Genomic DNA, 20,398 nt, shown 5'->3' with positions numbered 1-20,398 from the left:
TTCACAAGATTGAAATGCCAGCCTAAAAATAATTTGGTGGGAAATGTACTGTGTTCCTTCTACCTTAGAAATGCCTTGTGGCCATTCGCTGCCTGATACTGCTGACCCCTGTGCTGGCCCTCCCTTCCCTGTCTCCTGCGGAGTCCGCTCTGGGTTTCCTTCCACAGAGACTCTGCTCCTGTTCTCCACTTCACACTCCCTGAAATGTCTTTTACCATCTCTTTCTCCAGCAATCTTTTATGTTTAAAAACTTTATGTCAGTTTTCATAACAACAGATGTAAGCAAGCATGAAAAAGGACAAAAGCAATGTATTAAAAATAGATAGCTACATATACAACAATAAGCCAAGGAAACTGTCATACTGTTTATGTTTGAAATGGAATATGAGCCAAAAGCATAATGCTCATTCTTACATAAATAATATATTATGCATCCACTGGGAGAAAAAGCAGCTCTTTCCCTAAATCGGAAGAGAATTTTTGGTCCATTTTTATGTCGTTTCCTTTTTCTTTTTAAACTTTTTTTCCCCAACTATACCATAAGCCATGCCATTTCAGATGGCCCACACTCCTCTTCCAAACCATCCATGAACTATTTTACTAACTTTTAATAAGAGAGTTGAAAAACCTGATGGAGAAATGAGCTTGTGAAAGCCCTTCACATACATGGATTTACCAACAATCTTTCAATAGTAGCACATTTTCTCCTACAAAAGAACATGGGAGTGGTTTTACTCGATGGAGTATAGACAAAACTGAAATAAAGGATTTTAAGAAGCTTTTTTTAACTTGAAAAGGAACTTGCAAAAGCTTAAGGAATATGACTATGCAGACAACAGAAGAGGTCTAATTACAGAGCGTGGCTTTGGGCTGACCGGACAGTTAACCCTAGCAGAGGGATTTACACTAGCTATAAGAAGACTTGCAGGGCCACGAGAGTTGTTAAACATTTTAATGCAAGGTTGTGAATTCCCTCTGGAAAGATCTTTAATGGAGGACAAACTCTCCTATCTGGAATGGATAAGAAAAGTAATCCTTCAAAGAGAGTAAATTAAATAAAGGTTCTTTCTAGGCCACCTGTAGTCCTAAAACTCCAAGTAAAATTTTCATTTCCCATGGAAATAAATAACTGTACAAAATCTCTCAGAGATTTACTTTGCATGATTCAAAAGAAAACACTCATTATGCAAGTGATTCAATTCAGAAATTATTTATTGAGTGCCAAATATTACCCAACCCTGAAGAGATGTCCACCCAGTAAGGCATGGGTCTGAGCAGCAGTCTGGACAATGGGACACAATTCTTCACTTCAGTTTTTTTTTTTTTTTTTTTTTTTTTTAATCTATGAGCTCCAATCAGCTTTCTGGAACTATTTCCTGACCTTGGTGAGCACAAAGATCCCACAAGAGCTGGCTGTCACATGAGATTTCTGGCATTACACATGGTATCCCTGGAAATTTTTATAAATAAAAAAGGCGTCAGGCAGTGTTTCCATACTTTATTTCTTTTTCTAACCCAAATTTGGATGGACAGAGCCTCTCAAACTATCATCAAAACACGGATTATAAAATGCCAGCCGAATTTGAGTTCTTGTGCTGTATTCCCATGGTATAGAAAAGAATTCAATGAGCTCAACTCAAGACATTCATTTATACTTAAGTTTTAATGAACATGTTTGTGCCTTAGAGAAAAACCAGTGATTCACAGAATCAGGTCTTTAGTATCACCAGGCAGAAGAGAGTGAGGAAAAGGAGAGGAAAAATTGCCCACAGAGGACAGGTCTTCACACATATTTTCAAATCTCAGCATGTCTCAGCTGAGGAAAGCTGAGGAGGAAGGACCAGTTTTAGTGGGAAGCCAGTAAACCCAAAATGATATCAAGGTGGACACAAACTGAACAAGAAGTGAATTCATCACAGATCTTGATCCAATTCTAATTTTAAATGGTACGTCTTTTACTCTTATCTTTATTGCTTAAAATCAGGTACACAGTCTCTAAGTTAAAATATAAATAATCACATTTGAAGATTATTTTAAAAAGGTATAGAGTGTAAAACTTTTTCAATGGCAGTGGGAGGAAGTTTCAAAATTTCAGCCTTCTTTTGATATTATAGAAGTGAAATTTAACTTTTTAATTTTGGTATTCTGAATGAACTAACTATAGTTTTGGAAAAATGAGTCAGTTTTTCAGAGTCTCTTCCCCTTCACCCTCCTCATGACGGACTTGCACTGAAGAACCAGCCCAAGCCCAAAGCTCTCATTGTTTTTCTCACTCCCTTCATTATTACATTTTTTGACACACATGGTTATCTGAAGTCAAACCCAATTTCCTACAATGAATGTGTCAATAAACTCTCCCACTAACTATGGTACAGGAACAAATTTTGCTGATATACTTATCATTTCTAATGACTATTAGTGTTTACCTACCTAAAAATAGTGTTTTATTTTAGGTATCACAATCAAATGATGCATGTTAACCTCAGATGTATAAATAATTATACTGGGATTGTCTACAAAGATAAAAGTACATCAGCAAATACTACAGTTTGAAACTAGTCAGAGAAATATGGTAATTAATTACACATTTTTATACCATTTGTCTCAGACATAGATTTTATTGTCCTTTTCCACCCTCCATCTTTCTTTCCCTGCCACCTAGTCTCTCTCCCTCATATCAACCTGGCCAATCAGGGGACTCTGAGTATTAAAAACTGCCCTTAATATACTTTGGTTTTCCAAAGAGAGAGATTTTTGTTTTGTTTTTATATACGATATAGAAGATGTTATGAAGATTTAGACACAATAACCACAGCATGAAAATAGGATTGTTTTCTTGGAAAAGTAATGAGTTAAAAGCACAGCTCTGATTAATATGATTTAATTAACAGATTATTGAATAAACCTTACTGGAAAAATATTTCTCAACAAATACTATTGAGTTTCTATTCTGTGGCAGATACTGTGCCAGGCACTAGAGATAGATATATAATAAACAACACAGATATAAACCCTGCCTTCCTAGAGTGTGGGGTCTAATAAAAATTATAATTATTTATTCAAATTTGGTCTAAAAGTCCAAATCTATTATCTTTATTAAAAATATGCATTCATTTAACAAGAAAGAACTCACAGTCAAATTATTTTCAAGTAGAATGCACCTGTGAGTATTGAAATGGATAATGCTATTGTAGTAAAGGCGACAGAGTCCAATACGCCAAGATTTATAACATAGAAATGAGCTCCAGACTAAAACTTGGCATACAGAAGGGAATTCACATAGTTATTTATATATGCAAGATTTAAATGTCTTGAGACTACAAGTATATCTGGTCCAAAGAATCTTTCATTCAAATACAATTCTGATGATAGGTTTGTAAAAAAAAATAATAATAAAAGTCAGTACTTTGTACACATGTGTGTATGTGGACAAGGCCTGCCGGGGGTGAGGACTTTGGAGATGCAAAGTCCCAACTCCGGAGACCAGGTTCAGTGATGCAGATCCGATTTATTCAGGAAGTAAGCTAGCTTATATATACGGGTTCAGCCTATAGGGTGTTACAGCATCTCCTTCACAGCCAATGGCTGAAATGATCAGGGAGCTGCCTGGTTGGCACTGAGTTACCTCCTTACAGAGGGCAAGCTCCCTCCTGGGTGTGCCTAGGAGGGTTTCAGGTGCTGGAGTGTTCTCACAGCATTGCATCAGCCACATCTCCTAGGAATGTGCTCTGTGCTCCACCAACATGTGTACATAAATGTATGTGCTTAACAATGCTTATGGGTGCCTCTTCCACAAACGTTCCAGTGTTCAATGGCTAAAATAAGATGGCAAGGCTGATATCACAAATCATAAATTTTCTTTATGTAAACATCTATGAGCATATGGCATCAACTACTTAGGGAAGTAGCTGAAATAGTAAGAACAGATGAGTTTAAGGGGTGTATAGATAGATATCTTTCTTAAAAAGGCTATGAGCTGAGAAAGTTGGGAAGAAAAATTAAAATCAGCCACAAAAGCCCTGGCCGGTTGGCTCAGCGGTAGAGCGTCGGCCTAGTGTGCGGAGGACCTGGGTTCGATTCCCGGCCAGGACACACAGGAGAAGCGCCCATTTGTTTCTCCACCCCTCTGCCGCGCTTTCCTCTCTGTCTCTCTCTTCCCCTCCCGCAGCCAAGGCTCCATTGGAGCAAAGATGGCCCGGGCGCTGGGGATGGCTCTGTGGCCTCTGCCTCAGGCGCTAGAGTGGCTCTGGTCGCAACATGGCGACGCCCAGGATGGGCAGAGCATCGCCCCCTGGTGGGCAGAGCGTAGCCCCTGGTGGGCGTGCCGGGTGGATCCCGGTCGGGCGCATGCGGGAGTCTGTCTGACTGTCTCTCCCTGTTTCCAGCTTCAGAAAAATGAAAAAAAAAAAAAAAATAATAATAATAATAAAATCAGTCACAAAAGCAGTAAGGGTCTTACTCTGGTTAACTCTCCTCCAGCTTTAGGAAAAAGAAAATGTGTGCTTGTGTTTGTGGCTTCTCAAGGTTCAGCAGGAAGACCACCGCTTCCCTCTCGGTTAACCCCAGGACGCCTCACTGGGATACAGTGTAGCCGAGGTGCCTAGCTGGAGAATGTACAAGCTCCACAAATGCCCAGGTTATTAAGAATGTGCTTGAGAATGCCCTTATTTCTGAGAACTGTTTTGCTTCCTTTAGTGGACTGAAAAGCAGTTTTTCTGCAGTGAAATTCCTCTGGAGCATCTTTCCATGGGGGCCCTTCTAACGTCAACTCCCTTTGGCCATAACAGGATCTGCGAGGTTGAATTCTCCTAGAGCAACACAACCTTTAGTGCATCTTCTCCCACAACATAAATATTTTCAGCCTTAGCTTTCCTGAATCTGACAGAATATAGGAAGTTCCTACGAGGCTCAGCATGGCAACATTCCCCAGGGTGCTGAGGTGCCCTAGGAGGTTTGGGGCCTTCACAGAATAGCCTGATGATTAGCTAAAGAGTTAGCCTAAGTTCACCATGTTTTCTCTGCAGATGTACCATCTAAACATTTAGCTACTTCTTTTTTCTACACCTTTACACCAAAAGTTCATGCAGAGGGAGAAAATAATGTTCCTGCAAAAATTTTACCTTTTGTAGAAAAATGGATATGGGGTTACAGTGAGCAGCATGTGAAAGAAACACTGTGTATTAGAGCCAAGCAGATTGGGTTCAAATCCTTATTTTTTACTCATTTCTTGTGGTAGTTACTGGTACAACTTGAGAAACATTTCTAGCTTTCTGTCCTTCAGGCTTATAGTGGGGATTCATTTCCCCATCCAGTATGGGGTTGGGCGGAGCCACAGCCTTAGTTCCAGTCAATGATTTTTAAGTGACATGTATCTTTCAGGTAAAAGGTTTAATAGCCAGAGTGAGACCTTCTAGAAGTCTCTTTTCTCTTTGCCACATTGAAAGAATACACTGGGGAACAAAATTTTTATTGCATCCACAAAAACACTTATTCTTACCTAATTCGAGTGTGCTGATCTCAAATCTGACATTAGTTTTTCTCTGTAAGCTACAGTTTTTTTTGCAATTCAAAATTTTAGATTTTCATCTTATTGTAAAATTTTCAACATTTAGTTTAACAATGAAGTAGAATGTCTTCTTGGGCATCATCTTTGTAAAAATATGATAATTTACATAATGCAGTAAATACACTAATACACTAAAAGATATGATTGCATGAAAATTTGTCTACAATTTCGAAATGGAACATATTAAAACACTTATTTTAATCATGAAATTTGCGCAAAACGTATTTAAATTCTATTCAGGCAAAAATTTGCATTTGTAGCTCTTGCGTTTGTGTACTTGTTGAGGACAATCTCGTTTGATGCTCCAGCAGTAGTCTGCTCATCACTAAGAGCTCCAAGATTTTCAGGAAACTTATCAAGGTGACTGTTCAGGAAGTGAATCTTAACGCTCATGTTACATCCAATGTCGTGGAAAGCCAACAGCATCCTTTGAGCCAGAGATTCATAGTTTTCTGCTTTTTTGTTGCCAAGGAAGTTCTTTGTAACTTGCACAAAAGACTGCCATGCTGCTTTCTCCTCCTTATTTATCTTCCTGGCAAATTCTTCATCATGTATGAGGGTTCAAATTTGAGGTCCATAGATATACCTGCTTTTATCTTCTCAAAAGACAGAGCAGGAAAAGCAGAGAAATAATATGTTGAAAGCATTCACTTTCTCTTTTCAAAGCCTGAACAAACTGCTTTATTAAGCCAGGTTTGATGTGAAGTGGGGGAAAAATGATCCTGTCTCGTTTAACTACAGGTTCATTCACAATATTTTGCATCCCTACTTCCAGAGCTTCACGTTTCAGCCACTCCCTCTGTGTCCAGTGTTTCTCCTGAGCTCGGCTGTCCCACAAAAAGCAAGGATACTTCGTGAAACCTCTCTGTTGTCCTAGCAGGAAATTTACCATTTTTTTTTCTGTATTTTTCTGAAGCCGGAAACGGGGAGAGACAGTCAGACAGACTCCCGCATGCACCCGACCGGGATCCACCTGGCACGCCCACCATGGGGTGACGCTCTGCCCACCAGGGGGCGATGCTCTGCCCCTCCGGGGCCTCGCTCTGTTGAGACAAGAGCCACTCTAGCACCTGGGGCAGAGGCCAAGGAGCCATCCCCAGCACCCGGGCCATCTTTGCTCCAGTGGAGCCTCGGCTGCGGGAGGGGAAGAGAGAGACAGAGAGGAAGGAGAGGGGGAGGGGTGGAGAAGCAGATGGGCGCTTCTCCTGTGTGCCCTGGCCGGGAATCGAACCCGGGACTTCTGCATGCCAGGCCGATGCTCTACCACTGAGCCAACCAGCCAGGGCCGAAATGTACCATTTTAAGATCCTCAAAAATGATCCAATTATGCTCCTCATACTTCAGAAAGTCGAGGACAATTTTTATGTCATTCTTACTAAGTCATTCAATTTGGGTTGGCTGAACTGTTGAGGGATTCATAACTGCTTGGTATCAGAAGAAGACCCTTCAGATTCTACAACCATTTCCTCATGCATCTTATCAAAATACACTTGATCACCATGTTCATTTTCTTCATCCTCAGAAGAAATAAAACCATTGAAAACTGGAACCGAGTTTTCAGACTGTGGGAGAGGTCGTATTGCTGAAGGAATATTAGGATATGTGATCATATGCCATTTTTTCTTGTCAATGTCCTTTGTATGGATCAGACAGAAATAACAGTCACTGCTGTGGTCCTTAGGTTCACGCCAAACCATGGGAATACCAAAAGGCATTCCTTTGCACTTTTCTTTTGTCCAGTCACAAAGCATTTCCTCACAATTATAACACACAATATGAGGAGGCCAATTCTTGTCTTGATCGCCAAGGGGAACTTGAAAATAGACAATATATGCATGTGTCTTAAATGATGAAATATTGCGCCTTTGACATTGAAGTGTGTAACAGCCATATATATAACAGAAGGTGTCAGGACTATTCTTACATTTACACCTACTTGAAGAAGCCATAATTCAATCTTAAAACAAAATAAGAGGATGTTTTTATCAGATAATAATTTTTTACATTTAAAAACAACTACAATTATGTAAAAGTGATGTCTGTAAAACTGTAACAAAAAAGAAATAAAAATTGCATAAAAACTAGAGCATGCACCATGAAACGGGTTTTAGATTTGAAATCAGTGATACAGAAATATATAGAAACAGTTCTAAAACCTCATGCAACAGAAAATGAAAAAAAAAAAATTCTCCAGTGTAAGAGGGTGGCTGGCCCATTAGTTTGAGCCCTGGAGAAAGAATATACCAAGCTGAGTCCATAGCCAGCCTGTGTCGAACATGTATGTGTGATAAATAAATCTTTGTGTCTTTCAACCTTTGAGAATTGGGAGTTGTTATATCAGTAAACCCTAGCCTAACCTGACCGAGAAGCTAGTTCTGTGTCTTTGGGCCAGTCACTTAACTTCTCTGTGTTTCAGGCTCAGAGTCCATTGAAATGGGGAAAATAATCCATGATCATTGTGAACATTAAGTAAGATAATATGCAGAGGCCATTAACAGAGTCAAACAGGAATATTGGGCCAATGCTAGGCTTTTTCTTCCTTTATCTTATTCCTGTCTTATACCAGAAACACACACATACACTCACACGCATGCACACACTTCCTTTTTTATAAAATGATGATGTCAATACCTGTTCTTTGTTCCTTTTCTGGATTTCTTCCCTCTACCCACTCCATCTTCCTTTCCCAGTGCCCTTCCCCTTAAATTAGGTGTTGAAATTGGCATTTAGCCCTGGCCGGTTGGCTCAGCGGTAGAGCGTCGGCTTAGCTTGCGGAGGACCCGGGTTCGATTCCCGGCCAGGGCACACAGGAGAAGCGCCCATTTGCTTCTCCACCCCTCCGCCGCGCCTTCCTCTCTGTCTCTCTCTTCCCCTCCCGCAGCCAAGGCTCCATTGGAGCAAAGATGGCCCGGGCGCTGGGGATGGCTCCTTGGCCTCTGCCTCAGGCGCTAGAGTGGCTCTGGTCGCAACATGGCGACGCCCAGGATGGGCAGAGCATCACCCCCTGGTGGGCAGAGCATCGCCCCTGGTGGGCGTGCCGAGTGGATCCCGGTTGGGCGCATGCGGGAGTCTGTCTGACTGTCTCTCCCTGTTTCCAGCTTCAGAAAAATGAAAAAAAAAACAAAACCAAAAACAAAAGAAATTGGCATTTAATTCAATATTATTCTCCTACCCCTATTGAATATCTGCATATGTAGAGTGTACTCTTTTATACCTCAAAGAAATAAATCCTAAGGATGGGGTTTAATGCAGTGTGGACATTTAACAATAAGGATAGTTGGATTTGAGAGTTCCTAATACTCCAAAAATGATGTCTCTTGAACAACAGCAAATCTACCTTACTTAGACATGGTCATGGCATAAGGACAAGCAGGAAGGAGGTAAATGAATATATCTGTGAAGGCATTATGCTTGAGTTCCCTCCTCCCACCCTAGGGCTCACCACTTATTCTGAACAGGTGCCAGGACTTCTTTTGATATAACTAAAATATTATTTACGTACCCTTCTAGCCTTACTTTTCTGCTTTAGAAATATATGCATAAAATTCTAATAAATTATAAAAACTAGAATGATTAATAAAGTCAAAATATTCAGTAGCATATATATCTTATATACTTCTTAGTGGTTATTATTATGCTAACCACCGCCTTTCTGATGTAATTGCATGAAACTTTAAACCTAACATGTATCCTTTTTATATTAAAACTTCTTTGTCAGTAATACACTATGCTTTTATCTTTAAACTTTGCTACTTTTTAAAAAAAACCAAACAAATAAACACAGGTTGTTTGTAAAGTTTAACCGTATATAATTTTTTTCTAGTTTTGGATCAGATTAGCACAAATATGAATATAACCACTAAAGATAAGTAATTTAAAAATAAATAATGCTAAAAAGTAGGGGAGACACATTTCTATTAATTCATTGACCTGAAACACATACACAGTATTGAGGAGTTGAGGAGCCAAAGGTGGCAGTGAACCAAACATCCTTTCTTACTAGAAATTTAAATGTTCCTTTAATTTATTTTATAAAGCCAGAAATAAATTTACAAATATGTGTTAGGTTAAAGCTAAATCTCTCAGCTCAACACAGGAGGGAATACTGTGTATTCACATTTAATTAAGTAAAAGTAATTTTTTAAAAGTTAAAGGCTGAAATTTTTGCAATTTAATCCTAAATTTTATTAGCAAATTCTAATGATTATCCTGATTACAATTAATAGAAGCTCCCAAACAGGTCAACTCATTTAAGTGCTATCTGTAATCATTTGGATTTTAACATGATGGTTATTACTTATTACCCTGAAACCAAGCAGTGCAATGAGATATTGATTACTTTTAACCTTTAGATCCAAGGATTCAAGAAAGGTCAGAGGAGGGGAACAGTCTTTCTTGGCTGGTGAACATATAGCTTTCAGGAGAATTCAAATGATTCCCATTGGTCAAATAGATCCAAGATTAGTTTATTCTCTGGGTTGACAAGAAATGATGATGCTTTTAAAAATAACACTCAGCACATATTCAGTGAAGTGTTACATTTATATAACCAGTGGCCTCAAGATGTGCTTCCCATCTCTGCAAGTCTCAGGGTATTAACCCTTTACCAAGTTTTGTTTGTGGAAACATCTCTGTTGGAAGGCGATATTAAATGTAGTAGCTCTCATTGGAATAAACTCATCTCGCTAAAGAATGTTCTCTTGTCAATTCCAAAAGGCTGAATACAACCACTGGCTCACTGTTGGCCACTAGCATTTCTTTTGGTTTTCTTTTTCCATGACAGCATTTAGAAATATTTTTTTACATTTGTGCCACTGAAGAGCAACAAGTTCTAGGTAGAGTCCTGCAGAATACGGGCAAGGGAAACATAACTATTATGTGTTAGATTAATTTGCAGAACACTTGGCATTATTATTGCCAAGTCGTCAAATTGTTCCAAGTTGTTCTGGAAGGTTGTTATTAATAGTATGTTTTCTGAAGAAAGTTCTGTCTACTTTTGGAACTGCATTTCTGTTGCCAAGGAAACTCCTTTAAGCACAGTTTTCTAGGAGCACACTGCTGCTTTTGTTTGCCAGTGTCCTATTCATATCATCTAAGTAAGCGTTTTACATGCTCCTGCTTCCCAAACGTTGGAGTTTTAGCCTATTTAAGTTGCTTTTTCAAACATACTTAATGCTTGCTATGATTTCCCTCACCCTTTCTCCCCCTCTTCTCTCTCCCTCTCACCCAGAGCCCCTCTCTCCCCGCCTTCTTCCTTCTTTCAACTCTTACTATTTAAGATTTATTTTTTTAAACAGTTGCATTTAGGGAAGATAGTTTTCACAAGTTTTTGATAAATTAACTTCAATTTGAATAATAATTCCATAGGTTGTAGCATGAGTCCTTCAAGTGTTAATTATCTTTTCACTCTAAAATTAATGTAGTCATCTCCTACTAACTCCTCTACCCTATTTATTGGAGTGCTCAGGGAAACATGCCATTGAGTCCTGAGCCAGCCCTGTTGTGATTAAGCGTGGTCACATGGCCCATCTCTGCCAAAAGGAGGGCCCTAAGAAAAGGTGACAAAGACAGTGATTTCCTGTCAGCAAAGAGTACGACAGGGCTGTCTAGAAGTGATGCAAATGAGGGGGACTTTCCCCACGGCTTGTTTGATCCACTCCAGGCCAGAGCAGGCCGGCCAGGGAGAGGGGGAGCAGCACAATGCAGCCGGGGCTGCTCAGAGCCGGCGCACCTTCCGGACAGTAGCTCACCCGCCAGAGACTGCTGGCGGGGCTTCCCTCCTTGCCCCTCTGCACACAGAGCCAACTATTTCTTGGTGTTCTATTCTCTTTAACATCCTCTTTTTTTTTTTTTTTTTTTTAAGTAATTCAAATAGGATTCATATGCTCCAGCATGAACAATGTTTTATATATTGTTCAGAAACCATAGCCATCTACTTTTTCTTCTCTTAAATATTTTCGGGGTGAATTTTGCCCTATCTCAAAAAAGAGAGATACTCTCAAATACTCATCGTAAACACTAATTCATCAAAGCTCAAATTAATATGACAGCTAATCTAAGGACTCTTTGAACTTTAATAAAAATGGAGCAACAAATTCATTTCTAGATAGCAATGGAGACAGCCTAAGTTTTTCCATTCTGATCACTTTTTTTGTGTGTGTGTGACAGAGACAGAGAGAGGAACAGACAACTGGAAGGGAGAGAGATGAGAAGCATCAATTCTTTGTTGTGGTACCTCAGTTTCTCAGTCATTGCTTTCTCATATGTGCCTTGACTACAGCAGACCAAGTGACCCCTTGCTCAAGCCAGCGACCTCGGGTTCAAGCTGGTGAGCCTTGCTCAAACCAGATGAGCCCATGCTCAAACTGGCAACCTCAGGGTTTTGAACCTGAGTCTTCCACGTCCCAATCAGACGCTCTATCCACTGCACCACCGCCTGGTCAGGCTCTTAAAAATGACTAGACAGCCTGACCTGTGGTGGCGCAGTGGATAAAGCGTCGACCTGGAAATGCTGAGGTCGCTGGTTCGAAACCCTGGGCTTGCCTGGTCAAGGCACATATGGGAGTTGATGCTTCCAGCTCTTACCCCCTTCTCTCTCTCTCTCTCTCTCTCTCTCTCTGTCTCTCCCTCTCCTCTCTAAAATGAATAAAAAAAAATTTAAAAAATGACTAGATAATGTTCTTTGAAATATTATAATGATTGTAAGCATATTCTTCTTATCTTAATGGAGTTTTAATCGAACATACAATTAAGCTCTACAATCAATCTATGGGGAAAGAGGTAAAAAATTATCATTAGGTTCCAGTGCCTGATATATCTGGTTTATTTTACCTTGACTGCTTCAATAACTAGTAATTTGCTTCATTTTGAACAGTCAAGGTAGGACATTTTGGTACTGAAATTCCAACATGAGGCCTAATTAACAGAGTTTAATTTTTTTATTTGTACTTCTATATAGTAACATATGAACAAAATTTTAATTAATGGATTTCTTCTATTTTAAGCATAGCTACTGTGACCTGGATATGAACAAACCAGACATTATATTTTAGGAGCTCAGGTTCAGTCATTTAGATATCAAGCCACATCTAAAATTATTTAGATCAAGCCAGTTGAGAACAAAATGAATGAGAGATGGTTGAAATTTGTATATTTATAAAATATAGGGATAGCATGATTAACCTGTTTTCTATGATTGGTTCATACCATAACATTATTTTGACATAAATAGTTATATAATAACAAATCAACTAGATCACATTTTTCTTCTCTTACACTACATTTCTTAGTCCCCAAAATTCCTAATCCTATTTCATGCATGTGTTCCTTCTAAAAGTCATAATGCATACTCTTGTTTCTCTTCATATCGTATAAATTGTTCGCCTTTTAAAAGTCGTAATGCTTATCTTTCAATACATACCTAAATTCTCCAAAGTACCATTTTCTCCTTTAAAAGTTATCCCTTTCTCTTGTTTTGTTTTTTTCCTGAAACCCTTTTTTGTTTAGTTAACTTTATTATTAACTAATTTCAACTGCTTTCTTTTCTCTTCAATGCTTACATTTTTCTCTCACTTTACTAATAGCCTCTTCTTTTCCAGTCTATAATATTGATGTCCTGGAGCCAGCCCCAGGATATTAGTGAACCCCACCTGGCCACACTATCGTCAACATGAGCCACCTCTGGGTGAGACCTGTGCTCAAAGACTCTATTACCTGGCAGTGGAATCAGAGAAAAATAATTAATTCACTTGTTAGAAGTATTAAGGTTTACTTGTAACAAATAGTGGTTAGACATTTCTTTACCACACCATTCTAATCGTTTACATTAAAAAGTTCTAAAAGAAAATGTTTTCAAATTTAAGGATCAAAATAAACTTAATTTCTTCAAAGAAAGTATGACTTGTTTCCTGTGGAAAAAGAAAAATTTTCAGTTGAGCATATTTCCCTCTTTGTTTTCAGATTTTTGAGGTCATCTTTAATAACTACATAGAACCTTGCCGTGTATGTGCCTACATATGAACTCTTCTCATGGAAACAGACTCTAATCTTTGTATATTTCCCCAGTTATAATTTATACTTACAGTTTAAAATATTTTTTATTATTTTCTGATGGATTTTTATAAACACCTCAAATCCATAGCAAAGTAAGTGTGTATAATTAATTAATCTATGCAGAGCATTGCATTATGCAAAATGAATGGTCTTTTCTTTTGAACACAGGATATATTTGTAGAATGCTGATACCAATAGAGAAAGATAGAGGATATTTACATTTTCCTCATAAAAACAGAACTATACCTAACCCTTAAAATTAAATATAAAATCTTTATTGTATATTCCTTGAAAATATAAAGGTCTTTGTTAAAATGGGAACTAGTTTCTTATTTTTAAGCTAAAAGTGTTATTCTTAACCCCTTAAAAATCACATAATCCAATATTTTATTGATGAGGAATAGCTAAGCCATTCACTCAAGGAATAAATCTATAAATTGGGCATTTTAGTGAGCTTCATACTATCTGAAAACAGCCCTTGTTCAATTTTAACAATAATCATCAGACTGCAACTTCTAAATCTGGCTCGTGAAATTAACCCTCAGACTCTGGAACCCAACACGGAGGATTATGAGGGGCACTGTTATCTGTGCCCTGCAGGGAGAGAAGGGGCAGTGCTTTGTGGCAAGGTGAGCGCCCCCACAGGGCACACTCTCAGGGCCCTCCAGGCTGAGCCGCGTCTGCCGCGCTGGGCGGGGCAGCGGCAGCCTGAAGAGATGCTTCCCGGTCACTCAGTCTAGAAAATTTATAGAATGAGGGAGGAGGTGTCTTGAGCTTCCTGAGCCCAAGAATAATGCCACCTTTGATCTGCAGAAATGAAAAAAAAAAAAAAATGAAACTTTTCCTTTGCAAGTGGATTTTAAATATTTCTCCATTAATAGTTAATGCACATAAAGACCAGCAGAGTGACAGCTCCTGGTGATTATGAATTCTGGCTTCGTAACTCTAGTACAAATAGGAGCTGAACTTTCAAAATCACGGTGGTTACTTTTGACAAATTAAATTGTCCTACTTAAAAAGGTAAGCGGAATGAAGAGAAGGGAAGTAAGGGAGTGGGAGCAAATTCTCCTTGGAGGTGATTCTCCGATAGAGGAAGGAAAAAATGAGAAAAAAAAAAACAAAAAACGGTTTGTGTTTCCAGGCTGACAATACTGCAATGTTTATTAAAATAGGTATAGTGGTCCGGTTCAGAGACTGGGCAAGACAGAGAAGGAGGAAAGAAAGCTATTGGCAGTATGGCTCACTGTCTCTAAATAAAGAAGAAGGTATATTTATGGGAGTGGTGAGTTTTTTTTATAAGAATCAGGGTGCTTTCAGAACCCTGAAGTTTAAAATTAGTTAGAAAAAAAATGATCTTAAGTTTTTAACAATCTGAAAATGACAAGAAATGGCTTAAACAGAAATCCACTTTACAGTTCACCATAATACTAAGGTTCTAAATTATGTCAGGTTGTATAAATGTATTCTTTGTGGTTAAATGTAATTCTTCTCCTTTGTAAGTTCCTTGGATAGTTTGTTGGTTTGGGATAACTAAGATATCACAACAGATGCCCCACTCAGGATGTCTGTTGAATGAATAGTCTGCGGTATTTATCTGTAGTTCTATATCTAGAAGGTAAGGTCAGATGGTTTTCTAGAAGAGATCAAAGTATAAAACAAAGAAGCTAGTATATCTAATGTTTAGGTAGTACCCAAAAACCTTCCCTCTCACTGAGTACCATTTGCTATATTTTCTCTAAGCCAACATTTCCAAATATGGATTTTGGGGATCAACCTAGGATTGTGTAATGCATAAATTGGGATCTGGGCATGATTAGCTATGCCAGGTAAGGAGTTGAGTATTGAAATATTATAGAGCAGGGGTTGGGATCCTATGGCTCATGAGCCAGATGTAGTTCTTTTGATGGCTGCATCTGGCTCACAGACAAATCTTTAATAAAAAAAATAATGTTAAAAGTATAAAACATTCTCATGTATTACAATCCATTCATTTCCTACCGCTCATGTTCATGGTTGCAGGTGGCTGGAGCCAATCACAGCTGTCCTCTGGGACAACACCAAATTTTTATTGGATAATGCATAACGTACATGGGTTGTTGTATGGCTCTCATGGAATTACATTTTAAAATATGTGGCCTTCATGGCTCTTTCAGCCAAAAAGGTTCCCAACCCCTGCTATAGAGAGATCCTTAGAGGAACAAAACAAAGATTTCAAATTCTATGACAAAAGAAATAATGATTCTGTTCTGCCTGGCCTGTAGTTCCTGGGATTCTACCGATGCTCAGCTGAAGGTCTCACTTAAAAGTTTCACCTCATTCTTTTCAGTAATACCAGGGATCATGAACCTCATCTCATTCTTAATTTCTTAACTCAGTACTGTTCAATAACTATATAAGATGCTTTGCTTAACAACATATAGAATCAAAGTGAAAGGTATTTTTCTTGGTGTTATACAAGCTTTAAGAAATGCAGATGCTGTAGACAGGTTGAAATGGATTGGAAACACTGTAAAGTGGGTTGGGTGTTCTGTTGAGTTCTCACAGTGATAGTGAAAATGAATAATAAATACCCAGTAGCAAAAGGGATAGTCCCACAAACTAACAAAAATTTGTTTTGTCCCAAATGTCAATAATGCCCTTGATGAGAAATAGTAATAAAGCATTGGTATCTATCAGGGTCAACACATTTAAAGATTGAAAATAATTAAGGTAGTCTCAAATGGTATTGAAAATCCAGGCAGGCCTGGGGACCAGCTGCAAGTTCTCCTCGTTCAGGAGTCTCTGTGATCAGTAGGCTCCAGACCTCCATCTCAGTTAATTCCAAAAAAAGCAGAATAGAACCAAGGAATGAAACACTGAAATGAAAATGTTTGGCAAAGATCTGAAATTAATTTTCCATCATTTTTTCTAATTCAGAAGCCACCAAAATTCTAATTTACCCCTTAGTCAATACTGTCAGAATTACTTTGGAAGTTTCCAAACTTCTGGAATAATTTGGGAATTTATATAGGGAGAAACTCGACACCTCTTGTGTTTGCCCTTGTTTTCTAACTCAATATGGCTTATAAGTCAAATGCAAAGTTAATGCTAGTCTAAAAACTTAGATATGTTAAACACCTAAAAGCAAAAAAAAAAAAAAAAAAAAAAGATGACAAAGCATGAGTCACAAATAAAGAATCCCAGTAGGAAAACGTTTGGAAAAAGACTACATACCAAAAGTACATACTGGGTGGGTGGGATCGCGGCCTCCAATGTGCCAGAATGAGAATTCTCAGGTGGAGCACTTATAAGGAAAGCACAAGAAAAAGAAGACTGCGCTTTTTGTTCTGTGATTTCCTATTAATTGTGATGTAAATTATATGGATGTGCTTTTGACAAAGAATGGCACTGTTTCTGAAAAAACAGTGGTTAATGTGCAAAATACAAAATGCATCAGAAAGAAAAAATGTTATTTGGCAGCATGAATGTAATAAAATCTAAGATAATGGCTTATGATTAGGTAACTTTTATATTATATTTTCCTGTTTGGCTCGATTTTTTATCCTAAGCCTTAGGAATACAACAAATATTTTTGCATTATAAATTAATATAGATTTATAGGCATTTTTCATATGTAATTCTTGATCCTGACATAAAATGTAAAGTCACCTCAATTTCGTTACATTAAGTTGAGGCTGTTACTCTAACAATATGTTATGCCAGAAGATATATTGGAAAGTTTGTTGTTAATGTAGACAGCTATCCATACAGGAAACAGCTAATAGTCAACAAACTTGATTAATGTTGGACAGAGTTCTTTAGGGAGTAAAATATCACCATTTGCTGAGTCCCTGGGGAGCTTATATGTTTTCTTAACCAAGATGATTCCCAGGGGACATTAATTAAAGTCGACCAGACCCTGAAAAAGTACAAATAAATATTTCTCATTAGAGGAAGTAAAAGTTAAAATAATATATTAAGGAAAGGTAACATAAAAAGATAAGAATTGAAGAAGAAAGAAGACAACTTTTATTTGACCTTGAATGTACTTCTTATTCTATAAGAAATTTTAAAAAACTAGAGGGTAGCTGTTTCTTGTCATTATACTGGTGCTGATTCTGTGGTTAGTTATTAATTTTATTTTTTATGATTCACAATCTGCTCTTTGAAATATGCCATATGCTCAAAGCAATTCAAGGATGACAACTGTCAGAATTACTCCAATAAAAATTGCCTAAATGGGGAAGATTTACTACAGTCTGATATTTCAGTGAAAAGTCCCTCTACCCTCCCCAACAGCTTTTTCAGACACTGTAATCTTGTGACCATTTTTTTTTCCAGTCAAAATCACAGGGTTATTTTTGCAAGAACTTCTAAGACTATTTAAGTGGAATTGGTAAAATGCACTAGGCTAAGGGTGAATTAGCAGACATGGAAAACAATATAGATAGTTATTAGATGGATTGCCTGCAATCAATATGTGAGTTCCAAGCCAGTTTTCTTAAATCACATACAAATGTATTGATTTAATATGACAACGTCTGCTCTATGTATCACTAATAAATATTAAATTGGACAAGTCCTGGACCCTGAAAGCAGCAGGCCAAACTAAAGGCAAATTTCCTTCTTTCTCCAGGAATATCTGAGGGGTATATAGAATCTACCTGAGTGCTCCAATCAAAACACATTTGGTTAAATGCTACCACTCCATTTACCCTTCATTTTGTTTCAGTCTATTTATTAATGCAGTTTCATTTATTGCTATTCATCTTGAAGATAAATCTTTGTCCTTCTATAGAATTACACCAAATAGAATGTGATAAAGGGAACTTTCTTGCAATTACGATGTCGGTGCAGCCTGTCAGCATACAAGGGATGGAAATGAGTTTGGGGATGGGGAAGAGAATTCTAATAGACACCATGATACATACAATAAACGCAAAGATATCCTGAGAGAGAGAGACTTGTCAGGCTAATCAGATCTTCCACAGCAAGGTAAAGGCAAGAAGGGTAGCTCTAACCTTGTAAAGATGCTGCTGCTGTTCCTCTGACATCATCAGGTCGTGGCTGTCCATCACGAGGGACTCCATGTCAATTAGCCAATCCCAGAGCTCCTGATATTCTGAATCAAAGTCTAGAAGCCTGAAGATAAGACACAAAATGTATTATGCATAAATACAGTGTAGTTGTTAAAATCTCATATTAGAATAATATATGCTTGAAAACCCATGATGTTCCTAGGTGATGCCTATAAAAAGAACAAAAAAAATTCTCTGTGTGGTGACACAGTGGGCAAAAGAAGGACTCAAGCTTGTGACATTGCCACTTCTTAGATTCTGAAATCATAACATGTAATTTCGATATTCCTACCTGAGACATATTATCATGGCAATATCCATTTGCTAACCCTTTTGAGGTTTTGCAGCACTTGAACAAAATGACTACTACTACGTCCCTGAAAAAGAGCATTGTTGGCCCTGGCCAGTTGGCTCAGTGGATTGAGTGTTGACCTGGCATGTGGAAGTCCTGGGTTCATTCCTGATCAGGGCACACATGAGAAGTGACTATCTGCTTCTCTTTCTCTCCCTCTTCCCCTATCTCCCTCATCCCCTCTTGCAACCAGTGGCTCGAATGGTTTGAGCAATTGCCTTGGGCACGCTGAGGATGGCTCAGTTGATTCGAGCATCAGCCCCAGATGGGGGTTGCCCAGGTGGATCCCGGTTGGGGCACATGCAGGAGTCTATCCCACTATCTCACCTTCTCTCACTTAAAAAAAAAAGAGCACTGTAATATTTAACAGGCTCAGAAATGGTAGATCAGTGCCTTGTGAAAGTTACACAGTTTAGAATTTGGGGGTAAGAGTAACACCCTTAAATTCAAACTCCTTTCTCAAATACTAGATTTTTTCCATAGATACTACATCCCAATAGATTTATGATTAAGAATACTAATTTCACCCTGGCTGGGTGGCTCAATGGATAAAGCATTGACTTGGCACACCAGAGGTCACAGGTTCAACCCCCGGTTAGGGCATGTATGAGAAGCAATCAATGAGTACACACTAAATCGAACAACTAAGTGAAACAACAAGTTGATGTCTCTCTCTCTCTCTTTTTCTTTCTCTTTCTCTCTTTTTTCTTCTCTCTCAAAGCAATGGAAAAATTTTTTTAAAAAGAATACTAATTTATTTCTCTACAATAACCATAATTCACTTTCAAATCCAAAATATAAATTTCACTGGGAAATGGCTCAATCATTTATCTTTCCCTCTGCTGTCTATCTGCCTATCTATGCAAACATATATCCTACATTTATTGTCATGGATGAGTAGCCAGCATTTCAGCTTAACACTCAGAGATAGGCTTGAGTGACTCTGGTAAGCCAGTGAGAACCCGGGGCAGATCCAGTATTAGACAGGTGTTCCCCACAGACATGTAGGAAACAAAGGTAAGGACAGGAAGTCAAAACAATGAATCTTTGAAAAGGCAGCAATCATTAAAATTCAAAGGAGGATCACTATGGTTTTCAACAAAATAAATCATTAGAATAAGGAGCTTAAAAGGATTAATGCGATTCTCTATTGAAAGCCCAGTGAATAAGTAAAGCCCAGATTCTTCTAAAACACTGTGATCAGAAAATGAAAGTGCAGATGAAAAACGATGACCTTGTATTTCCCCAAAATAACATCTCCCTAAAAGAAATCCTAGAGTATTGTCATACTCCAACTGAACTAAGCCCTATCAGGGTTTCTGGTCAAGATGGTGGCATAGGTAAATACGGGACTCTCATTCTCCCACAACC

At 38.3% G+C, this 20,398-nt stretch overlaps 1 protein-coding gene across 4 annotated transcripts in view; it reads right to left on the bottom strand.

The window, feature by feature from the left end:
- Positions 1-20,398, bottom strand: part of AKAP6 (A-kinase anchoring protein 6) — a 527,287-nt gene that overhangs the window by 111,125 nt on the left and 395,764 nt on the right. For all 4 annotated transcript variants that reach the window (XM_066277686.1, XM_066277688.1, XM_066277687.1 and 1 more), the window contains exon 9: positions 18,619-18,739. In XM_066277686.1, coding sequence (XP_066133783.1) covers positions 18,619-18,739 — 121 coding nt within the window. The remainder of the gene's footprint in view (positions 1-18,618; positions 18,740-20,398) is intronic.

The sequence above is a fragment of the Saccopteryx bilineata genome, chromosome 4 (assembly GCF_036850765.1).
Source record: "Saccopteryx bilineata isolate mSacBil1 chromosome 4, mSacBil1_pri_phased_curated, whole genome shotgun sequence".
Lineage (NCBI taxonomy): Eukaryota > Metazoa > Chordata > Mammalia > Chiroptera > Emballonuridae > Saccopteryx > Saccopteryx bilineata.
The sequence above is the reverse complement of the archived record's forward strand: the minus strand, read 5'-3'. Positions and strand labels throughout refer to the sequence as shown.